The 23,589-nt window shown below is 34.2% G+C and overlaps 1 protein-coding gene across 41 annotated transcripts in view; it reads right to left on the bottom strand.

The window, feature by feature from the left end:
* Positions 1 to 23,589, bottom strand: part of RIMS2 (regulating synaptic membrane exocytosis 2) — a 449,594-nt gene that overhangs the window by 186,826 nt on the left and 239,179 nt on the right. For 31 of the 41 annotated variants that reach the window (XM_062490879.1, XM_062490968.1, XM_062490936.1 and 28 more), the window contains 6 exons: positions 22,790 to 22,909; positions 20,920 to 21,019; positions 20,014 to 20,137; positions 15,482 to 15,528; positions 14,226 to 14,338; positions 1,108 to 1,238 (listed from right to left, as the gene is read on the bottom strand). In XM_062490879.1, coding sequence (XP_062346863.1) covers positions 1,108 to 1,238; positions 14,226 to 14,338; positions 15,482 to 15,528; positions 20,014 to 20,137; positions 20,920 to 21,019; positions 22,790 to 22,909 — 635 coding nt within the window. Of the gene's footprint in view, positions 1 to 1,107; positions 1,239 to 8,622; positions 8,671 to 14,225; positions 14,339 to 15,481; positions 15,529 to 20,013; positions 20,138 to 20,919; positions 21,020 to 22,789; positions 22,910 to 23,589 lie in introns of all 41 variants that reach the window. The other 10 variants (XM_062490837.1, XM_062490844.1, XM_062490887.1 and 7 more) reach the window with 1 other exon arrangement.

The following is a 23,589-nucleotide window of genomic DNA, read 5'->3' as shown; positions in this document are numbered from 1 at the left end:
CTACTACACAAGAAATATACTGTTGCTTATTTAGCTCTTAAATCTAAGGAAAGAAAACTGAATTTCCACATCAGAAAAAAAACCTACAATTCTCTAAGACACATTGCTGATCATGGACACATAAAACAACTAAAGAAAAGTGCTGAATACTTTCCATTAATGGGAAAAAACATTCTAGATTGATAAAATGCTTCCAAAATGCTAGATAGCTTTAATTCCTGCTGAAGTTAAATGGTACTGGAGATAGCTAGCATCTTCCCAGTTTAGCTATTTGGAAAATCAAAGGAAGTAAAAAATACAAGTCACATCCTATTCCACATATTCAGCAATCCATTGATCTATTATTTTGAGTGACAAAGCTTTGAACTATTTGCTTGGTACATTATAAAACATGTTCCCCTACTGACACAATCTGGTGAAATATCAATTTAAAAGAAACAACACAATCTCTTTTGCTTTTTTTCCCCCCAACATCTAAATTGAAACACAGAAAATCATGGACTAAGAAGTGAAGGGAGCTTTTCAGGAATAGGGTTCCTAGTACAGTTTTATTTTCCATATATGATACCATCCAAATTAACATGAGTACTATGGTTTAGGGGAAGTTTTCAAAGTTCAGATGAGAATTCTCAGCTGAGTCCCCTTCAGCCTTAACTCACTTATACTGTGATAAGAAATCTGTGGGTTTCAGATGCCAAAGCTGTTACTGCTTTATAAAGGTGGGGCTAACCAAACTGCTCGACTCATCAGCCCAGATATTTATGAACCCAACTGTGTAGCATTTTCTTTGCTCTAGAGAAGAATAACTGGTATAGGAAATAAACACATTATAAAACACTAATAACATTATTTGCGAATAACAGATCTCCATGCAAAGACATTTGTTTACCTTCCTTTTCTATTCAGTATTTTATAATAAAACCAGGGAAAGCAAGTTTGTGCGTAGTGTTCAAAGACACCTTGCTGTTACACAGCATGTTCAACACAAGAACTCAACACTGTAAGCTTTTTTCCATGTAAATATGACTGATAAACTCAGCTGTGCATGTCAGTTGAGTAGCAGACTAATTCTTATTCCAATATTCCTTGTCTTTGCGTTCACCCTACCTTCTGTCTGGAAGAAAGTAAATTTTAACATAAGGATTCCTTGGCCTCCCATCTTCCCTTGAAGGAAGATCCTTTGCTCCCAGTATGGTCACTATTAACTGATGACCAACCTTGTCATACCACAGTTTTATCTGTAAGAAGAAAACAGTAATTAGTGAACTCATTTCCACAATGAAGTTTTATATTAATCCTTAAAAATAATTTTGCTCATGAGCTTCTATTTATATTGATTACTTTAACAGAAAATATTATATTCTACTCTTCATTTATAACAAAGAATAAAAATAAGTTAATGTTGTAATAACTTCAGTATATACCAGGAGTTACTCTTTTTTTAAAACCCTGTAGTATAAGTACCTTACTTCACACTAATTGTTTTTCACATGGTGCTCTGATTAGGATTATTCTCCCTTATATTGCATTACTTGCCTTACTAATGTATGGTATTCATATATATATACATTTCTGAGGAGTTCAAGCACAATGGATTATTTTTTCATCTGCTGTTGTGCTAAAGAGATTATGGGATAAACCCATAAATATTTCATATCACTTAGTATTTTTCAACATATATACGCTTATTCTGAAATCAGATAAGCACTCCATAAATACCAAGAGAGGAAGGCTCAGTAGTCCAACCCTCTTCATAGTCCAAATCAGTAACAAGGTAAAAAATACTATTATTCATTTGTAGAAATTTTTAACCAGCCTGAGGTTTGATTTCCTATCCTTTTTCACTACAGTCATTACAAGCTTCTATTTAGCTTTTTCAGTTTGAATTCTATGACTGCAAATACATTAGCCAAGAAAGGGATATACCTACTTCAGAGCAGTCACTGCAGAAGAGGGAAATAGTGCAGTTAGGGTGAAACAACACCTTGCAAACAGCCAGGGAGCCATTACATGGTGGTAGCACTGCAGTATCACTAACTACAGCTTATGAGGAGGCTCTCTTCATAAGGACTTTGCTTGAGACAGGACAAACTAGGACATTTAAAGAAAACAGTGACCCTGCCTGAACTTAAGGGAATCAGAGACGATAATGCCCAGCTGCACACCTAACCAGGCAGTACACCTTTAGGCATGAATATTCCCTTAGCTAAGGCAGACATAAACGGGAAGGTGCACTTTCTGTGGAAACCATCCCACAATTTCAGAGACGGGGTTTTCATCTGCTATCAATCTTCAACATTTCAGGCTCTTAAAGAAAGGTCTTGATGTAATTCTCAAGACTTTTAACCCATAAAGAAGAGGCTGATTCAGTTCTCTGCCATTCCCAATACTTCACTAAGTGAGATTACACTAAGACACGCCAGCTCAATTATTGGTGGCAGGGTACTTCTTCCTTCACTGCTTCAGATCTTGTAATTCCTGTAGCCACCAACCATCTGAATGGATATTAAAAGAGGGATATTTGTCCTCTCCTACCCTGTCATTGGCCCTGCTACAGACTTTATAGGTTTCTGGTACTTAGAGTGCCCTGTGGTTACTCATCTGTATGTGAATTTTAGATGTTGTTCCTACATTCTTGCAAGCCAGGGGCTTTGACAGTATTTTTTTCTACACTGAGAATTATCTGGAATTCTAGTTATCTCCATCCAGCTACAGATCAAAAGCAGAAAGCTTTGTACCAACAGTACAGCTTTAATGACCTCTGAAGTGCAAGTCAACTTAAATGTTCTTTGACACTAAATGTATCCACCCGCAGCCTTTTGTGGGTGTCCTGAAGCAAAAGGCAGACTTGGCTAGTCCCACATCTCAAGGGGAATAGCACTGAAGACAATCTTCTTTGTTTGCTTTTTGGGAAAAATTATGCTTGCTTAAGGAGAATGAAATATATTTGTGATATAGACACTATGACAAAATGTGAAATCATCTAGATATAGGTGCCAAAAATACAACCAGAATTATGTGTTCATATGCAAGATAAGTATTTTTTCACTATATTTGTTTCAGACCAAATTTTTACATCAAAACCTCAGTCAAAATATTTAGAGAATTACTTAAGCAGAAACTGAAATCATCTGACACCACTTCACTGAGATGCTTTAATAACTGTAGTTTGGAACAAGAGCTTGAAATTTGCATTGATTTATACTTTTCTCTTGATGTTCTGGGAAAAAAAAAATAAAAACTTGAACGTAATGGGTGTATTTTCCTTGTAATGCCCTTCAATTTGCCTTGTTACAGGAAAAGTGAGGAGTCTTAATTAAGACCATAAAGCTCTCTCTCTCTTTCTCCTGTATTCACAGTTAGCACTCCAATACACAGTACAGGTACTTGTAACCCAAGCAGTCATTTGACTAGGATGAAAAGAGAAGAAAGGAAGAATCTGTGAGAGAATGGTCGGTTAAAGAAGCCCATACAGGAGAGAATGGGATTGTATTCTTATGGAATTAGAAGGAAGAAAGGACAAATATAAAACTGCTTTATAATTACTGTGAAAGTAAAATAGACAGGACACTTCTTGGTGAAACATGGGAAGAATGGAACCACTAATGTCAGGGATCAGAGATTAATAGAAGGGCAAAAATAGAATGAATGAGAGAAATGCTATGATGTGACAAAAGAACTGCCATATTAACTGGCACAAAATATGCTGAAAGAGAGACTGGGATGAACAAAAGTCTAACAAGATTTTTTACACACACACACACTTTTATAATCTTAGAACATCTAAGAAACTTCAACAAAGCAATCCTGATCTAAATAAAGGAAAGGGAAAGCTAAACTAATGACACATAAGGTACACTGCATAAAAAATTATGCTGGCTGCTGCTAGCGTGTAGACTAACACCTGTACAAAACCTCCTCGAATGGGACTTTGTCTGCAGAGATTACTTAGGATGTAGGCACCTAAATTCATTTAGAAAGTGGCACAACCTGAATACTTGTGGATGTTCTTCCTTCCCATTTTGCATTGAAGTCCTGGAGACTAATTAGCCACACACACCCTCATACACTTTCCTTCCCTGGGCTCCTTCACCAGCCAGACATGCATCTAATGCTTTATTAAGCTTCTGCTGTGACCTACATTCAGGCAAACAGGCATCTAAATTCAGTGCATCCTGACAGCGAGACGCACTGAGATGCTCTGTTATTCATAGAGTGGTGCATCTGCTGCACTTCTTGAGACAGACTGCCAGGTAGGAATAACTGCAGTGCAGGAAACAGGAACTCTTTTGGAATCATATGATTGGAGGAAATAAAGATGTGGGTCTGACCCCAGTTTCATTCTTTCTGGTTTTTTAACAGTAGTGGTCTGTACAAGAGAAGTACTCATTTACGGTATCAGGTCTAGAACCTGCTATGCTAAACTTAAGCATGTTCTGATAACACCACACACTTGTATTCCCAGGCAAACAGTGCCCCAGCTTCAGATGAGACTTTTTACTCCAGAAAATAATGGGATGTGCTTGATGATAAAAGCACTATTTTGATACACAGGTTCAACTTCTTCAGTGTAAACAGTATTTAAATGGCCTATGTCCTGTTTCTGGAATAAGTTTCCTACACAGACAACAGTATATAAAAGCTGACTGCTGGTGTTGCAATCTGAGAAGCAAGGATGCAGGTATCTAGTATATCTAGTAAGCATTCTTGTTTCTGAGAATCACGGAGTGGGTAAGGGTGATCCTCTGTAGCCACAGTAGAAGGTGCCTCCCCTGGAGAATCAACTCACTCTCTGGAATAGCCTTAGTTTCAAATAGAGTTAATGGGCTTAGGTTTCTTTTATTTGGGTTGATCACTCACTGCAGGTATTGAGGTACTTAGATATGTCCTTCAACTACAATCTGTCCTTCAACTACAGAAGTGAAAGCTCTTCCTCAAGGTACCTCAAACATATTTGAAGTTGTCTAGTAGAATATAAGTTATATAAATTAAGGACATAAATTCAGTTTACTAGATTTCAAATTTTTCTATTGGATCTCATCTTCAGTAAAAATTTTAGAGCACTGACTGAGGTCAGAGCACTGAGCGCTGAAGTCAGAGTGTAGAAAAGAAGTAATCATGTATAAGAACATCTAATACATATACATAAGCAAATCAGTTAAGAAGATCTAGATAATACTGTTGTTCCTATACTCCTGTCTCATGACTGTTTGAATGTTTGCTCAACTATGCAATTCCAATGTAGTTTTATGTACAACACTTACAGGCAAAATATATCTTCAGTCATAACTTAGATTTAGAAGCAGAAAATATTTGAAGATTTAAATCCTATGCTACAGTTTTTTCTTTGTTATATAAGGGGTACTTCATGAATCTCAAGAAAAAGAGCTAAAACTTGTGCCACTGGGAGAGACCATCTGCCCTACAGCTGATTTTTACCACCACAACCTACACAAACATCACTGGCTTTTAGAGACAGCTGACCAGGCATTTTTTTTTCCTTCTATTGCTCATTATAATTTTTCATGTAACCTATATAGATGTTTATTTTTATTATTTTAAAATTATATACTGCTTTTCTTTCTCACATTATTCTGAAACAAAAGATATACCAGTAGGATCTGTTGTTTGAAAAAAGAAGTCTCAGATTATTTTTAAAAATACTTGCAGTAATCATTTTATTGTACTTAAGCTAATGTAGATGCTGAAACTGTCCTGAGGAGATGATGTCTTTGGCATAGCTGAGGCCAGGCTTGAATGTTGTTAAACATACCTCTGAAAAATCCTGAGTACTGAGGATTGCTAAATCAAACTACTATTGCTTTCTGCTTCAGCTGCTGTCTGATATGCTTGAACAATGACAAGAAAAGGCTGTCAAATGGAAAAGCTTGTATGATATAAAGGCCAGAAAATTATAGTATTTAGGCTACCCTAATCTGTATTTCCTTTTAAAATCTCTTTTTCAGTGGTTTTACCTTGTACATATTTTTATACATGATCAAATATATTGATGTTCTGTATTAAAGGCAAAGGATGACTGAAATTTTTGAAGATAGAAAAAACCCAAAGGCAACTCTGTCTCAAAAGAACACTTTGCCAAGTAAACAAGAGATACTGCATAGAAAACACAATTTTAAGAACAGATTTTTCTCTACAAAGATTCCTAAAGCATCACTCTACAAGTTAGAAAATTACTGGTATACTACGGTGAATCTAAAATTTCAGGAAATAAAGTTACACTTTTACAGGTACCATAAAAATAGTAAAAGCTCAGAGGGCTTTTGATAAGAAAGAAACTGAGTGTTTTTCTTCCCAATAAAATAATGATGATTCGATGAAATCATCCAGTGAGCTAGAAGAGGAATGGACTGACATGGAGGGAAGTGTGGAAGAGGAACTTTTGCCAGTAAGGATCAGTTTCAGACTAACAAGTAAAGAGGATGCAAGCAAGAATCAAGATATGCATTTCCTGTTGAGAGCAATGAAACAAATATATAAACAGAATGTTTGGAGATTCTCATTCTTGTAAGGAGTTCTACAGACACAGCTATACCACAACCCACAGTGAAATGTATACTTCCTGACAACTGTAAACAGCAGCTCAGAGCTCTGATTTAGTGAATTTGTCATGCCAAAAAAAAAAGTATCTACAAGTTCTGCACTGCTGCTGGACTGCTTCTAATACCCTTGTTTGAAGACCACTGGAGAATTCCTCTTTCTTCTGCAGCCTGCATGGTAAATATATCTAATATGAAGCTTTTGAAACTATCTACTATCACTACTAAAAGTGGGCAGATGGATGACTTTTTGTTTCACATTAGTCGTAAAAATTTTGCCAAGGTCATAATTTTGAGTTCTTCAGGAACTCTTGTCAAAACCCTTATGTTTAGTGTTGATTGTTACTAGGCTCTGCAAAAAAACACAACTGTTAGGCAGGTCCACAAGGATTCCACAGACATTGATTGTGTAGAGACAAAACTAAGGACTAAGGGCTAAGGACAATTCTTATCTACAATATAAAAAAGAATCCATCCAAGGGGTGAGCAAGTAAGCCATAAACATTTTCACCTCTGGTTAGATATATTCTAGCAAACACGACACTTCTTTTCTCAACTATCATAATCATTTGAGCAAGGGGTTTTTTTTTATTAGAGCATATTAGTCTAAGTAGAACAGACAATTTTTATGTCTATGTCTTTATTTTGTATAATGAGAAATGTAAAATAAGAAATTACTACATGTTATTTCTCCATTACAGTATTTAATGAAACATGCAGGTTTCAGGCAGATTTCCTTTTTAAATTGAACAATAAACGCTCATATAATTTTTAAATTTATTTAGCACATATATGAAAAGAAAATAAATATTTAAAAACTACTTATGTAATGTATAATATTTACCTGTATGAACGATTTAACAAGTTGTAATTGTACCCCTCTTATTGCATTATCATGAGCAGAATCGAATTTCTTAAGGATGGTTTAAATTTTTCATACAAAGCCAGTTTATGTCATTAGCACATAATATATTAGCTTTAAATCATACAATCAAGGCATTATTTTTAATAATCGTTTTTTCTTTAGTTCTTAATTTTGAGTTTATATTTAAGCAGTTGTAAAGAATAATTTTGAGAATACTAAGTTGTTAACAAAAATTGTACTTTATGAAATATGAGTCACATTTGATGCCTTATTTACAGCCTTACTTAGACTTCTTTTATAAATATATGATCTCTTTTCCATTTCATAATGAAATTCAGTTCTCTCTTTCTGATCACTTAGATCATCCTTGATGTCTTGGTCAATCAATCAAAGAAAAACATTTAAAAGCTGCCACAGAAAATATTAACATCTCTATAAAGATATTTTGCAAGAAAATCAGATAATATCCTAGTTGTAAAAAAAAATGAAAAGCATGCAGCAAAGCAAAATAAGCATTGTAACATATTAGTAAAACCTACTTTTGCATGAATCTATAGTACCTTAGGAGCTTTCTAATGAAAAAAAGGCAAACAACTTGTACCTAAACAGAATATCAAAGCTAAATACACTCAGTAAGACAATGGGAAATTAATTTTTTATTTAAGCAGAGTTTTGGTTATTTTGATGTAGTTAAAAAGGCAAGAACCAAGTTTCATACAAAAGAAATCCGTTTATTTAAACAAGGTACAAATTTTTTGCCTGTCTTCTACTCAAGTCGCTACTATTATGTGGAAAATGCAAAAAAATACATGTTAAGTAATGATAATGAATGATTTAAAGAGACATTAATCTTTATATAAACTCAAGCACAAAATTATTTACTGCATAAACAGCACACAAATTTTGTACGTGGGACGCATAGCCATCGTGGCTTTTGAAACCTGTATAAGTTTAATATTAGGCAGACAGCAAACTAAAACTAGTTGTCTCTTTAAATTTCAATTTAATACATTAACCCCCATGCAGAATTGTACAAGCTGCTCACAAGATGACATGAAAGTTGTTAATATGGTTTAAAGCAACACACTCAAAATATGGGAAAACGGACTACAATGTAACGTTTTCCTACTATGCATTTTCCATACCAAACAAAAGAAAAACCCACAACTTTAGTTTCTGTCAGGCAGACGAAGTCTTTACCTGAACCCTAGGAACAAAAGGCGTTGTTCTTCTACTAAGGCTTTGGCTCTGGTAAGCAAAATTAAAGAAAAAGCAATAAAACAAAACCAAAAAGGACAACACGCTGGAAACTAAAAGACCAAAAGTAAAAACAAAGACACGTAACTATTACTTAAACACAGGTTTACACCAACAACATATTTATCTAACAAAAAGTATTTTAATGCAATGCATAAATTAAATCTGCAAATCTGTTACCAAATCATATCAAAACCCTTTGGTGGAAATTCTTGCCTGAGGGAAGTCAGCAGGAATTTTACCACTGATTCCCCAGGAGTAAGAATTTCTCTTAGCAAGTCTATAGACAACATTTACAATAGATTTAGAAATAACATGTAACAAAAAGAACAGGTAGGCAAAGTGTGATTTAAAAGTGGGGTTGGAAATGAAAGTTAAGGTTGATCATCTCTTTTGTGGAGATTGTACATGCATATTCAGAGAGAAACAAGTACAGTTCACACACTGACAGCTTTGGTTACTTAGGAAAGTAAACAAAATAAAAAGTTTTATCTTTTTTGCAACTTTAAAACTCATGTCTATGAACAGTCCTCCTAAATACTTTGAAAACAATTAAAAGAAAGTGTTTTATGGTATTAAAATGACACTGGGGAAGCTAAAATCTATGTATTTTAATTCCCTAGCAATCATGACAGAAATGACATATGGTACACACAAACCCCTTGCATGAAATGGGATCTAGAGAGTTTAGAAAACTGCATATATAGATGAATTTCTAACATATTTTTGTGCTGTAACACTTCAGACCACATACAGCCTTGTGGCCTCCAGTGGCTACATCAAGACCACATGGAGTACAGGCAACACAAATTCCTGGACTAGCTGCAAATTCCAAGCAATGACTCCCCACCTTCAGCTTAGGGCAACAGCTAATGGAGTGGCACAGAAATGGTACAGATTATGGGGCATGGACAAGAAAAGGAGCATGTGTTGGTACCTCAGAGGGCTGGTGAGTGGGAGAACAGGAACATGGAGTAGGTCACAACAATCACAGCCATCTGACAGATTAGAATCTCATTTACCTCTGCTCAGTTTTCCTGAGATTATTGATCTAATTCAAAATTATAGAAAGAAGCTACTACTCAATATTTACTTATATTAAAAATGTACCCAAAGCATGGAAATAGGCAATGGGATGATGCTTCTGCCACCCGCCTTGCTTATTTGGCACACACAGATGCTGGAGAAACCTGTTCTGTAAAATGTGTGAAGTAATCTGTTCTAACATCAAAGAAAGAGTATATATAAGAAAATGTGACAGTCTGGATCACAGGTTTTGTCTGATATGCTCCCTGTGTTCTGCAAGGTGCAGCAGCTGCACTCTACCTGACACTCTGCATGGGCAGGACTGCACAGCCCAGCTTTAAGGGTGTCAGAATGTGACCTAGTCACAATAAAAGTAGATCTTCAGCTTGCTTCAGCTCCATTTTACAAGGGAAAAATTAATTATCACGGGATATTGCAATTCTAAGAGGGACAGAATCTCTCACCATGCACCAAGGTTCCTCACATGTCATATTCTGCCTTGGGAATGGAGGAAAATGAACACATTGTGTGCACTACCTAGAACTTTCCAGGTTTTGATGTTAGAGCAACAGCAATTTAATGACATAGCGGTATAAAGGAGAGCAAGAAAAGGAAAAGGAACATATGAATGGGGAGTATGTGCTGTACTTGATCTCATCCCCTCAATGTGCTGACATATAGACCCTTCATCATGTACAATAAAGGCTTTCTATAATGCTGTATATATTAGAACTACAATTAATATAACTTTATTTTTATCTCTTTATAAACTGAATATGTATGGAAAATTTACTGAAGTGGTTCTGTGGTTCAAGTGTACAGGGAAATAGATTAATTTTATAAATGCCATCCCTTTTCTGCTAGAACTTCCAGGACTGCAAAAATTAAATCCTGTGACTTTATACTTGTATCCATTTTCATGGTCTTATGTTATTGTTCTCTAAACCTAACTATTGGAAAAGCATTTCAAGTTACACTTTTCATGCAGTATCAAAAATGTAGCCAAAATTCAATAGCTAAAAGCACCAACATACAAAGAATACTTTCGACTTTTTCAAAATTAAAGGAAAAACAACTCAGTGAAAAAAAACCAGAAACAGGAATGAGACAAAGCAAGTAATAATAAAAAAGCTATAATTGCAATAACAGTCAGATACTCCCCTGAAAAACAACATGAATCAAAAGTGCTATAAAATAAAACACAGATAAAATGGATAAATTATATTAGTAAGTTATAACACACTACAGTTTACTGTAGTTGCACATAATTTGTTCAGTTAAATATGGGCAGAATAATTATTAATGTAAAGATTTCCTGTCTATGTGAGATGGTTTACTTTGTGGTCAATCCTATCAGTCAGCTCTAGACAGACACTGTAATCTCCACAAAGAAAACATTTACACAGACCAGTGCCAATACAGAGGAAAACATGGAAGACTGAACAGAGAGAGAAAGACATCCCTGCATACTACAGTGGCATTGCTGCAGTTAAACCAGCCAAAACCATACTGGACATAAAGAAATAGATTCCAAAGCACTGTTAATATATAAAAATCCTTTAAGGATCTACAGCGCTGTCTGAACAAACCTTTATTCTAGTATTCATTCAAATACTTCAGACTTTCAGCCAAACTGTTGTATCTCCATTTCTACCCACAAGTCTTGTATTTCACTGCCTATATTTCACAGCAAACACAGCTGCACTAACAGCAACTCCTCAGGACTACATGAGACCGTTCAAAGGCACAGAAAATATGGAGAACACTTCAAAAAATCTTGCCTTTCATCTGTGTCCTCAGATCCATCAGACCTGCTTGAATTCAGCCACCATCACCCAGAATGTCATTGACCCAACAATTCCACAAAGAACACCATACTGTCCTCATTTATCCCAGGGTTCTGTATTCTCCTGTCTAGGCACACCCCATAAAGAGCACATTCACAATTACATTCAGAATTTAGTATTTCCTTTCATTTCTAACTTACTCAGCTATTTTGAATGAATATGTGATCCATCTGTTCCATTAGAAAAGAGCTGATTAAGATACGGAAAACCAAAATACTGAAGTACATCCATTTTTGTAGCATTCAAAATAAAACAGCTTTTGTAACTCGAGGCGATTATTAAGTTTTACCTTACTACTTCACCTTTCTTAACGGCCCAAAATTAGAAAATCTCATAGTCCATTCTGATTTTTCAAAACATCTCCAACTTTACAAACAGTAATTTTTCACTAACTCATCCAAAGTTTCAAAACTTTTAAAAATTATAGAATGATAAACCCAAATATTAAAAAGGGAAGGAAAAACTATTCATCATACTACCTTCAAGAACATAAACACCCAAATCTAATGTCACAAAATTCTTAATTTTTCCAAACTATCTTAAAATATTAGATCAAAAAGAAACTACATTGACTGTTTTGAAAACACTGCTTCTGTAGATTGCTTCAATTCCCATGAAGTCCTTTATTTCTAAAAATGCATATTAGCCTATACATTGCAATGTGCCAGTTGCCACCTATCCAGAGCATCTTCAGACACTTATGACAGCCACCCTTGCTCGCAAAGCAAAAAGTTTAGTACTTGCCTCCCAAAGTCTTGACTCAACAGCAGCAGGAGCTGGGTTGTACCCTTAACATGGTTAACATGAAATAAAGCTATTTCCAGTGTTTCATTAGCTGGGCAGACAAGACAAGCATCCAAACTTTCCAATTGTCAATCTTAAATGTCTAAATTGTCACTTCAGAGCTCCAGAGTATTTCTGACTTCAGTTTCACTCAGCCAGAGCTTTGTGCTCTCAAATAGATATCATTGCTCTCTTGAGGGAAACACAGATAATATGTAGTAGGGAGTACTGAATGTAATTGCAAAAAGTACATATGAAAGTAGAAAAAAAATAGGAAATATTTTCTAATGCCTCTTCACATCATTTGGTTTCCTTAGATGAAAAGAAACATTTTAGAATAGGCATTTATATATTGAAACATTCAAAAATGAATAAAAAACAGGAATTATACCTTCATGAGTTACATGCTGAATTTTATATGCCATTCTGAGAAATAAAGCCTTTGGATTTCTGTTATTCTCGATAAATTAGAATATACCTCAAAATTTCCCAATACTATGATTACATACCTCCAACTTCAAACCACTAAATCAAAAGATGTACTGACTTCACCAAAAAAAAATCCTAATCTTAAACTCATGATGATTTTGATCTGAAAGTGAGAAAGTCAGTTCTATGTGGTTCCTATGTGGACAATTATTCCATAGTGTATGTGCACTATGAATGAGCAGCTAACTCTGGCTCTTGAATTTCCTGCTGGGAGCTAGGCACCACAACTTTTTGGCAGTCTAATCTTTTATGAAGTTTGGAAAAAAGAAATTCCTTTCTACCCTGTCTCCCTTATCAACAATTTTTATTGTCTTGTAAAAAAAATGAGGGTTTTTAGAAACTTTGGTCTGTGTATTTTGACAGTTCATTTTCCCCTGTCATTGTATTTTTGCAAAGAACTCTGCATTCTAGTCAAGATTTTTAGTTTTCCATTTATCCACATGATTGAATCTTTCAAAGTAGTTAAGTACAACAACTACAGAAAATAAGAAATTATATACTGTAAATGGTTGTTCTGGTGAGCAAACAATGCACTGCAAAATGGAGCAAACATAACCACTGAAGAGACAAAAGTATTCTCCATCTCCTCTATCAATACCATAAACCATTTCTGTGAGACCTAGAAGCAGTCTGCTTGGATTTTATGCATATTTTTATGGTGTACTAAACATATACAGTCAAGTAATGTGAATGTGAAATTTCCAAACTTGTTTAACACCAGTTTTGCACTGCTTCCATTCCATTTGCCTTTCCTTTTCAATATGGCAGCCCACAACTGAGCACTTTTGAAAATCACACTTTAGAATTGTAAATAACTTGGAAAGGTGCAGAAAAACCAGCTTCTTCAGTTTATTACAAAATAAAGTATCCTTTAAAAGAAAACATTCACATAATGAACTTTCTTCTCAGTGAGAGTGAAGAACAAAACTGAGTAACACCAGTACAAAGAATACAACATGAGTAAAATATCAGAGGGATATCTGGGGAAGTTATATATGAAAGTCAGTGCATAAGAAATAAGCAGTTGTAACATCCAAGCACATAGGTAATAAAATCTACCAACTCTACATGTAAGTGTGACATTTGAAAAAATGTTTACACTCAACAGCACTAACATAACTGGAGGCCAAGAAGAGACCTTTCTGAAAATTTGACTCCACCAATCTAGCTTACCAGATAAATATACACATAAATACCAAATTCAACTTAAAATTTCCAAAAGCTAATAAAATGCAGTATGAATATGAAATTATGTTCCTGCCCAGACTGAGATGTATAACATCAAACAAAAAACGTAACTAGTTTTAACAAGAAAATTCTGCTAGAGGCAGCTAGCACTACAGCAAGAGTTGTATATGCTGCAAAAAGCACAACATTAGTATCAATGAAATGTTTACATACTGAAAGTTGTCCAGACAAGAACTGTGGAACATCCCTTAACATGCCAGGACTCATAGGAGAAGTCACTGAAATTGAAGGTCGGTCCATTTTTTGAGATTCAAATGAACTAGAACCTGCAATTATAAACAAAAATATTTCATAAACAGCAGCAGTTATACATATATTTCAACATTCTTTAAACAAAAATTGTAGAAATACAACCAAACATGCTGTAAAGTTGTGATAAATATTACTTTTTAGAATCTATTTAAAATTACCAAATAATGATAATCTTTTGGTGATCAGATGCAATCAGGAGCTTTTATTTATAGAATCAAAAATAGATTATTCGGATATTTCTGACTGCAATTATGTAAGTAAGTTGAAGGCCCAAAAATGAACACTTTACTGTGGTCAAATGAATTCAATCTTCTGACTTATTATCTTGTACAATCAGACTAATTTTTAATTAGATTTTTGCAAAAGTATCAAGACGTATGTTATGTTTTTTGTGCATTTTGTTTCAGATCTATAAGGTCTGAAAATGGTCAGAGGACAAGTTTTGACATACAAAACATAGAGGAAAAGTGAAGTATTTTTATAAATACGAAGGACAGGCCACATCTCACAAAACATAAAATGAATTTTAGGAATTGGGCAATGAGTAAAAAGTCATTGAAGGAGTTTTTCATATTATTATAATCAAGCTTATGCCATTTCATTTATTCAGGCTTCTATTACAGTAGCATTCTAAAAAAATGATAAAAAATAACTGCAGGCTGAAATCCATCTTATCAGATCTAAGCCAAAGAACAAGTTATTCTTGCCTACATGAAATATGGGTTTAGTCCATTTAAGTAGCACTGAGTGGCTCTAATAAAGTAAGGGCATTCTGATTTCAAAGTAGCTATCACTCAGACTGTAAACAAAGAACATTTCTTTCCCTTTTTTAGTTTATAATATACAGTTCAAATGCAAAGCAAGAGAACAGGAAATTAAAAATTGCTATTAATGTTCTTATACATTAGCTAGAATTATATTTTCTTCAATCAAAACTCATCTAAGCTTATAACCAATGTCAAACCTAAATCACAATATACTGAGTTTTGATAGCTTATTATTAAACAAAGGTAGATAGATAATACAGTAACATGACATATTGAGACAAATACAGACAAAATGACAAGACCTACACTGACTGCAGAGGACATTTTTCATTCTATTTGTGCTTACATAAAAGAGAGAGAAGATTTTCCTACCCCACAATTGAAACTTACTGGACTCCAGCTGTGCATGTGTGCTGTCAGGTATTCTGGGAATGTCCCTGAAATCAGGAAAATTAAGACAGGCTGATCCTTTATCTAACAAGCAAATTTAAATTTCAGTTAAACTAAAACACTTCCCAATCCACCATGGAATGCCTCAGGAATGGTGCATGATCTGCTGGCTGTCTTCAGCCCCTGGGATGATTATCTGTTATCCAGTATAAATAATTTCATTGTCAAATTAAATCCTACATAATAGATTTGGTGGATGCAGGAGACAGGCTAAAATAATTCAGTAAATAAAAGAACAATCTCAGAGTTAATAGCAAACTAAAACTGTGAGTAGCAGAATTTACTATGACATTATACATTCATTAAATTTACTGGACACTCACACAAACATACTCGACTGCCAATCATGGCTGTCCAAGTACATTCTTTACTGTCCTTGAACCACAAATTTAATCAATCTTACCTTTTCCATAACCAAGTTAAATGTATAAATTCATTTGGCAAAATTGCATTCTTTCATACTCAAGATGTGTTGCAACACCTGCATTAAATTGTGTGTAGAGCCATGTAATTTTAAAGCACTCAATTACACCTCCCCTAGCAAAGGAATGTATCTTGTCCTCTGAGAGGCAAACATTACTGTATGCTAATAAAAACTATCAATATGCTAATAAACAATTTCAGAGCTATTTGAGCAAAACCAAGCAAGCTGAAGAGCTTCAGTTCTGAGTCACAGCAATACCAGTATTCACAACTGTGTTGAGTGTTTCAGTGCCATTGGCTTCTCCAAGGCCACGGCCACTCCTGAGGGGTGCCCATGGGGAGGAGAGGCTGGGGCTGCACCGTGCTGGGCACAGCTGGCTCCTGGAGTGCTTCTGTGATAACAAATTTAATAAAGGATATAACAGCTGTGCAGCTGCTGTGAGAGAAAACAATGAGAAAACAAAGAGCCGTGAGAGAACTGTCCTTGCAGACACCAAGGCCAGGGAAGAAGGGGGAGGAGGAGGATGGGCTGCCACTCCTTTTCCCCATGCCATGGACAGCTTGGCAGAGAGGGAGGCAAAAAAAAAACAGGAAAGAATTAGTGAGTTTGAGCCAGAGAAGAAGACAGGTAACGTTAAGGAGGCTTCAGTTTTGGTTTGATATCTCAATATCCTTTGCTTTTATTAATTCCTAACAAAGTGATCTTCCTCAAGTTTGTTCTGCCCACGATGGTAACTGCTGAGTGGCCCATAAACTTTTTCATCTTATTTCTTCCCCCAGTCCTGCTGAGGAGGGAAATGGAGAGAGCAAGTCTTTGGTGCTCAGTCAAGGTCAACCCATCACAAAGGTAAATTAAAAGGAAGCAGAAATGAAAAATGTTCCAGTGATATCTACTGTCTCATACAATGAAAGAGTCAATATGATATATAAATAACTTATCTATTTCTTTTAGAACATTTTTTCCAGAGTACATTTAGTATATCTTTTCCAAACATTTTTCAAGACTCACTAGAAAGACAGCTTTACTAAGAAGATTGAGAAAGCATTCCAAGTGAGTTGATGCACAGTATCCAAAAATTGAAATAAACCAGAAGGCATGAAACTGCTCAAAGTGCCCACTACAGACAAGAAAAAAAATCTCTGTTGTTAGTACCAAAAACTTATGAGAAACTAACAAGCACCATTGAAGAAGCAAATACTTAAGTTTGTATATTTGATATAAGGAGAATTTTTAACAGGATCCAATACAATCTATATATAGATAGTATATAAATAATTTTGAACAGAGTAAATAAGAGTTTTCTATAGATAGCTGAAAAAATAAACTTGAGATCCATTAACATTATTTATGCTCCTAAAGCATACAGATCCCTGTATTTCATGGTAGAATGAATGCTATTTCTTACAAGGAACTCTCATAGAGATAAACGGAGGAGAAATAAAATTAATTCCACAATGACTCTTTGCATAATAAGTTATGCTCCCCTGCAAACAGGTTGTATAGAGTAATTATTAAAACAGTGCATTATTTCTTCTAAATTCAAAACTGAAGGAACCATGAAAATAACATGCATTTAAAGTTACCTATTTCTGAGAATTAGAAGGCAGAAAATAGGTAAGTTCCTGTATATAAGGGACAGCCAACTCACACTAATTAGCAACTTGGCCATAAAATTTTGTTTTAAGATGGAAAAAGTGTTAAATTGCGTAACAAACTGGCATGTTTTATTTTGTTGGGATTTTTTTAGAATGGCTTTCAATTTTATCTGCCTTGTCAGCTTAGCTTATCATCTTCAGATTTCATAGCATTCAGCCCATAATAAAGAGATAAACTAATAATTGTTTTTACTGGAATTTGGTTTTGTTCTCAGAATATCAGGATGTAACAACAGATTCTCAGCTAAGTTAATTGCTTGTAGCTGAAGATTTCTTGCATGATTTAAAGTGTTGCCATGAAACCATTAAGAAATTATCCTTATAAATAATAAGATTTATCTCAATGCAAAAGCAAAATCCTTCAACTGGGTAACAATAGTTCTAACAAAAATAAATATCACTTCTGATATCTGGTAAATAATAATTTTAAAATACTGTACATACACTGAAACTTTGTTTTCCAGAGCAGAACACAATCCTATGAAGTTATGGTTCCTTGGTCAAGCATAGGCTATTATTTTTTATTGTCCATTTGATTATGAACTGAAATCCTCTAAACTGAAAAATCGGATACAGTCTTACCAGTTCATCAGCTCTAATCTCATGAAAAACATTTCTGATGTTTTGCTGTTAATACCAAACTCCAAGGAGTTACACACACCAAGACCTTCCAATTTGTAGGAAGTATTCATCACTGAGACTCTTTTACATCTACTGCAAAATGACACTGGGAATCAAATACACTGAACTAGCTCATGTTTTCAGATTATGAGGAAAGTGGTTAATGCAAAAAAAAGGCATCTTGAGAGCCCACATCACTGTTTAAGGAATTATAGATGATCTGCTCGAGTGACAGCAACAGCAGAAGACATGATGATAAGGAAGCTGAACAAGAGACAGCAAATACAAAAGTACAATAAATAATACAGGAGATTTTACATAATGAAGAGAATGCAGAAAGATTTTAAAAATGAATATTCTGATGATGTGAGTTGTTCCTTGAAACTTCCGCTATAAACTTCTATTTGAGAGATACTATGAAAGATTTATGTATGAAAATAATTTGATACCTCCTTTTCTGAGACAAATAATGTTGTCTGTCCCTTAGCATCACTATTATACCCACATCTCCCAAGTTATGCAAAGGTTTTTAATTATAGGACAGATTCTAGTCCTTACCCTAAACGGGTCGCAATTCCATATGTATCATGGAGATAGCCTCTCATCTCACTGACAAGATAAAGTTATTTTTTTGTTATTATCAGGTTTGTTTAAAATTGTCATACCAAATTAAGTTACTCCACCTTAACTTCCTGAAGTGTCCAACACAATAAGTTCCTATTATCTCTGAAACCTTAACAGTCATCCTCACTGAAATGCTGTTCTCAGATTATATAGTTCTAGATTTTTTTTTAGTACTACTTAATTTTTAGTAATGTTTTCTTATATTAAGGTGAATCTTATACAAAATAAAGACTTAAATATATTTATTAAAATGTAATTATAGAATCCTAAAATGGTTCAGGTCAGAAGTGATCTTGAAAGATCATCTGGTCCAACCTAACATGGAAAAGGGAATCTAGATATTACCTATCACCCTATCCAGTTGTGTCCCGTATATCACAAATTAAATCTTGGGGGGGGTGGGGGGGGGAAAGAAAATTTTAATAACAGTAAACATCTTCAAAATCAGTGATAATCATTCCCCTCTTCACAACCCTGATACGACCAGATATGGAATTTCCAGTGGAGAATTAAAAACGTGTTGAATGTAGCTTTAGGATATAGGAACTTGGAAGAAAAAGAACAGTTGAAGAAGATGAAGTACTCACAGTCCAATACAACAAAGCAACTACTGCTATGCAAGAAAAATTAAGTTTAGAAATTGAGAGGTAAGTTTGAAAGTTAATAAAAATGGGCAATGTACAGCACCAAAGTCACACACAGTTCTAGCTATTCCTTCAGATGTGTTCTGTAATAGATAACAAGCAATAATTTAATAGTTCCATAGATGAAGATGATGTGAATGTGGATTCGAGAGTTTCCAAAGCATACTGATTTCTTTCATTAGCATTCTAATTACAACAAGAATTGCAACAATGAGTATAACCACAGTTTCAGAGCCAATAAAAGCAAGCTCACCAACTGAAAAGCCAGAGAAGGGTACCTATTTTTAATCATAATAGAAGATGATGCCTGAGACTCTGAGAATACAGGATTTCACACCAGCTCTTTCCACTCACTGACATGATCTATCATTCCAGCTACACTGTTGGTTTACAGAAATTTGCATAAAATTTTTCTGTTTACAATGCTAATGAATGATATACTCCATCCTAAAAGTGAAAAATGTTATCACATCTAATTAAAAAAAACAACATAAAATTACTTACCCTATTGGTCTTGAAACTACAAGCTCTACTTGTGGCTCAGGTTTGGATTCTAAAATGATATTATACACCTCCTCAAAGGTGGCTCCTTGTAGTATCCTTCCATTCCATTCTAGTACTTCATCACCTGTAAGTCAAGTAATAACAACCTGCTTAAAAAGCCTGCTGTGGACAGCACTTACAATAACAATTTAAGCCATTCTACTGTCAGTTTTTTTGATTATGAAACCTGTGTTGTAGAACAAATTTGGAGGGCTTCACGCAGAAAAATCCTGAGTATGAAAGGTTTCCTGCCGCTCAGCTTCAAATATGTAAAGTTCTGTGAAACAATAATATAATCAATAGGACCCCACTGAGTTAGATGCTGTTCTTATTCACTTTGGCAGCTGTGGCTTAACAGAAATCCCAACAGGCTCTTTAGAAAATTCATATCTAAAGCATCCTATCTCATCAAATTACTGTTTTGAAGATCCATATACTTTCACAGGTTTAATATTTAAGCTTCAGATAGTTCTTATGTTAATAGTTCATATTTCTTAGACATTCTCCAGTCTAGCAATCTATAGTTTGCGTGTTGGAACAAAAGCAGCTTCCTAGCCAAGGTAGTTCTGCTCATACATTTGTAATAGCTTGGTTTGCTCTAAACAAGATATACATCACAAAATGACTGGGAAGGATATCAGTGGAATATTATTTTGAGTATAAATATGAGCGAAAATGTTACAATATTTTTGAACAACATGAGAATATATATTTCACAAAAGCAACCATTTAGTAACAGTGTCAGGTTGAATTCTGTTGTATTTTATCACATCTATTTGATATAATTTCACATGTAATTAAACTTGCTCACATGTTAGCACCTTCAGAAAAGCAATTCAGCAGTATAGATCTATAGTAGATACATACCTGGTCTAAGATGCCCCACTGTATCAGCTAAGCTTCCTTTTTTAACTTTGGTGATAAATGCGCAGAGTCGACCTGATTCAGTCATCTTTCCTCCTACTACCTGTTTCAAATAGGAAGTATTTTCACAGTATGAAAATTGCTTTAAATTATTTAAATGTTCAGGCAATAGAAAGAAGAATTCACACTTTTCCTTGGGTATTATGTAGTCCAGGTAACACATATGCACTTGAAAAAAATACCACAGAAGTTTGGCTATGAAAGGTTATTTTTGTAGCTATTCTGGCAATTTGTACAATTGAAAAACAATGGAAATAGAGAAGCCTAAAACTTTTAAATTTTAGCAAATACATGTATAGTATCTCATTGTATTATAAATTACCACCCAAAACAATGGGAGGTATTGGTCATTAGATTGCTCACTTCACTATTTTTTTTAACTGGAAAAAGATATATTAGTATAACAGAACTCAGGATGTTCACAATAAGCAATGAAATTACCTCTGGCTTGGCAAGTCAGACAAAAACATTTGTCGCACTAAAAATTTCTCTACAGGGAACTTAATAATATTTATGTTAGAATCAGACTTACATGTCAGAATCGGTCATAAGTGAATAATCTTCAAATTCTTAAGGTTTCTTAACCGTCACCATACTGGGATTTAAAATTTGTAATACTAAATCCAGTTTAGTTTACTTTCAATATGTAAATACTTGAAAATTCAGGTCAGGGATAACTGTTGGAAATCACTCTTTCCAGTCTACTGAGATTAAAAAGCAGTTACTCTTGAATCTGAATCTCACTGAAGAGTTCATCTACATAATATGAGATTTCAGATATTTTAACATAGACGTTTAAACAAAAAATGCTTCCTACTGTCCCTGGTAGTCTTTTCTCTTGCATTTTCTGACAATAAGACAAAAATAAACATATAAAACTTGATGTTCAACTGGCTTGTCCACTGACTTCAAATTAATTATTTCTTAATTAAATAAAATTTTTAAATATTTCCAAAACGTGTTAGTATATGTAATACATAAGAACACTGATTTAATCCTTACTCACAGGGTGTGACTATAACCTAATCTGTATATCTGAGGTGAAGTAAGAGTCATGCTAAATGGTAAGCATATGGAATCAAAATACATGTGTGTTTGTTTCTTTCACTGTTCATAGTTTGTTCTCATTCTAGTATTTCTGGAACGGCAAATAATAATATCACACAAAATTGAAATCAATATATGAGCTAGAAATAATTCATAATGTGTTTAAAGAGCACTGCACCATGGAAAAGAGGTTAACACATAAAAAAAAAGTACATTATTTTGTCATAAAAACCAATAATATTAAACAATTTTCCATTTTGTGTTTTTAAAATGTGGCAAATCAAGCAATCAGAGGAAATAAAAATTCACAAAAAGGAAGCTCCATTGGCATACTCTGATCTCGACTGAAATGTCATTAACTCACAGATGTCCCCCAGGTCTTCAAGAGAGATAATTTATTTTTTGCTTTTCTTCTCTTTCTTGGGAAGTAGAAGTTATACCATGGTGCAATGCTCCATACTGAAGAACACAGACAGAACTTGGCTTGCCTAGCAAGGCTGCAATTAGTACTTTGCTAAGAAGACATCCTTGGAAAACTTGTGAGAACATGTCGAGTCCTTCAGAAAAGTACAATTTTTTAATTCTGCCAAGGACCGTGCAAAATTACTCTAGGTGAATGAATATAAAATGTCTATATTGTGATTTTGAGAATCAAAAGGCATTATCAATATTGTTGCATACACCATCTAATGTGAGACTACTTTAATTATGAAAATAGCAAGTTTAACTGAGAGAGTTGTTAGTTTCAAAACTGTTCATCACCAACCTTCAATCCAAGCATTGCTCCTGAATCTCTAGGCACACTTCCATCTTTTAGTCGTTTATTTAACAAAATCCGACCAATGAGACGATCCCCATCTTTGGATGGTTGCCAAGTTACTGGATGCTATCATATGGTGTTAATGGAAAATAGAGTGAATAGCATTTTAATGAAAAATATTTTAGTAATACTTTTCATTTGCTAATATACTTTAAAAATGCTATGGAAGTATTATGATTACACTAATATTTAATGTAAAAAGTGACAGAAAACTGTGCTGGAAAATATTTATTTGGACACATCATTCATCATAGATGTGTCTAATATTTAATAACATTATCTATTTTACTAAATCCAATTTGTAAATATCTAGAATGGTCTTTCAATCTTGATTTGACAGATATAAACAACTACACATAGTTATCTACACACAATGAGAATCACGTCTGAGTACTGAGAAAAACATTGCTAGAAGTCTAGTATAGGAGTAATACTGGAAAAGAAGTTTAACTCAAACTGAAAGTTTTATATAAGAAATGTCTTATTTTTCCACTACTTCAAATATTTCAATTTTTATCAAAGACCAACAAATATTTTTACTGTTTTACTTTCTTTCAGTAGTAGTAGATTAAAATTTTAAAATACTATTTAAAGTTATATTCATTACTTCATTTTAATATTCTGTTTCTTTCTTGGAATAATTAATTCATATATCAAGCACAGTTACAGTGAGCATTATTATTTCCTTACTTTACATGGGCACAGTAATACTTGTCTATTGCCCTAATTAATGAACTGTTAAGATT

The sequence above is a fragment of the Cinclus cinclus genome, chromosome 1 (genome assembly GCF_963662255.1).
Source record: "Cinclus cinclus chromosome 1, bCinCin1.1, whole genome shotgun sequence".
NCBI classification, from domain to species: Eukaryota; Metazoa; Chordata; class Aves; order Passeriformes; family Cinclidae; genus Cinclus; species Cinclus cinclus.
This window is presented reverse-complemented; position numbering and strand designations above follow the sequence as displayed.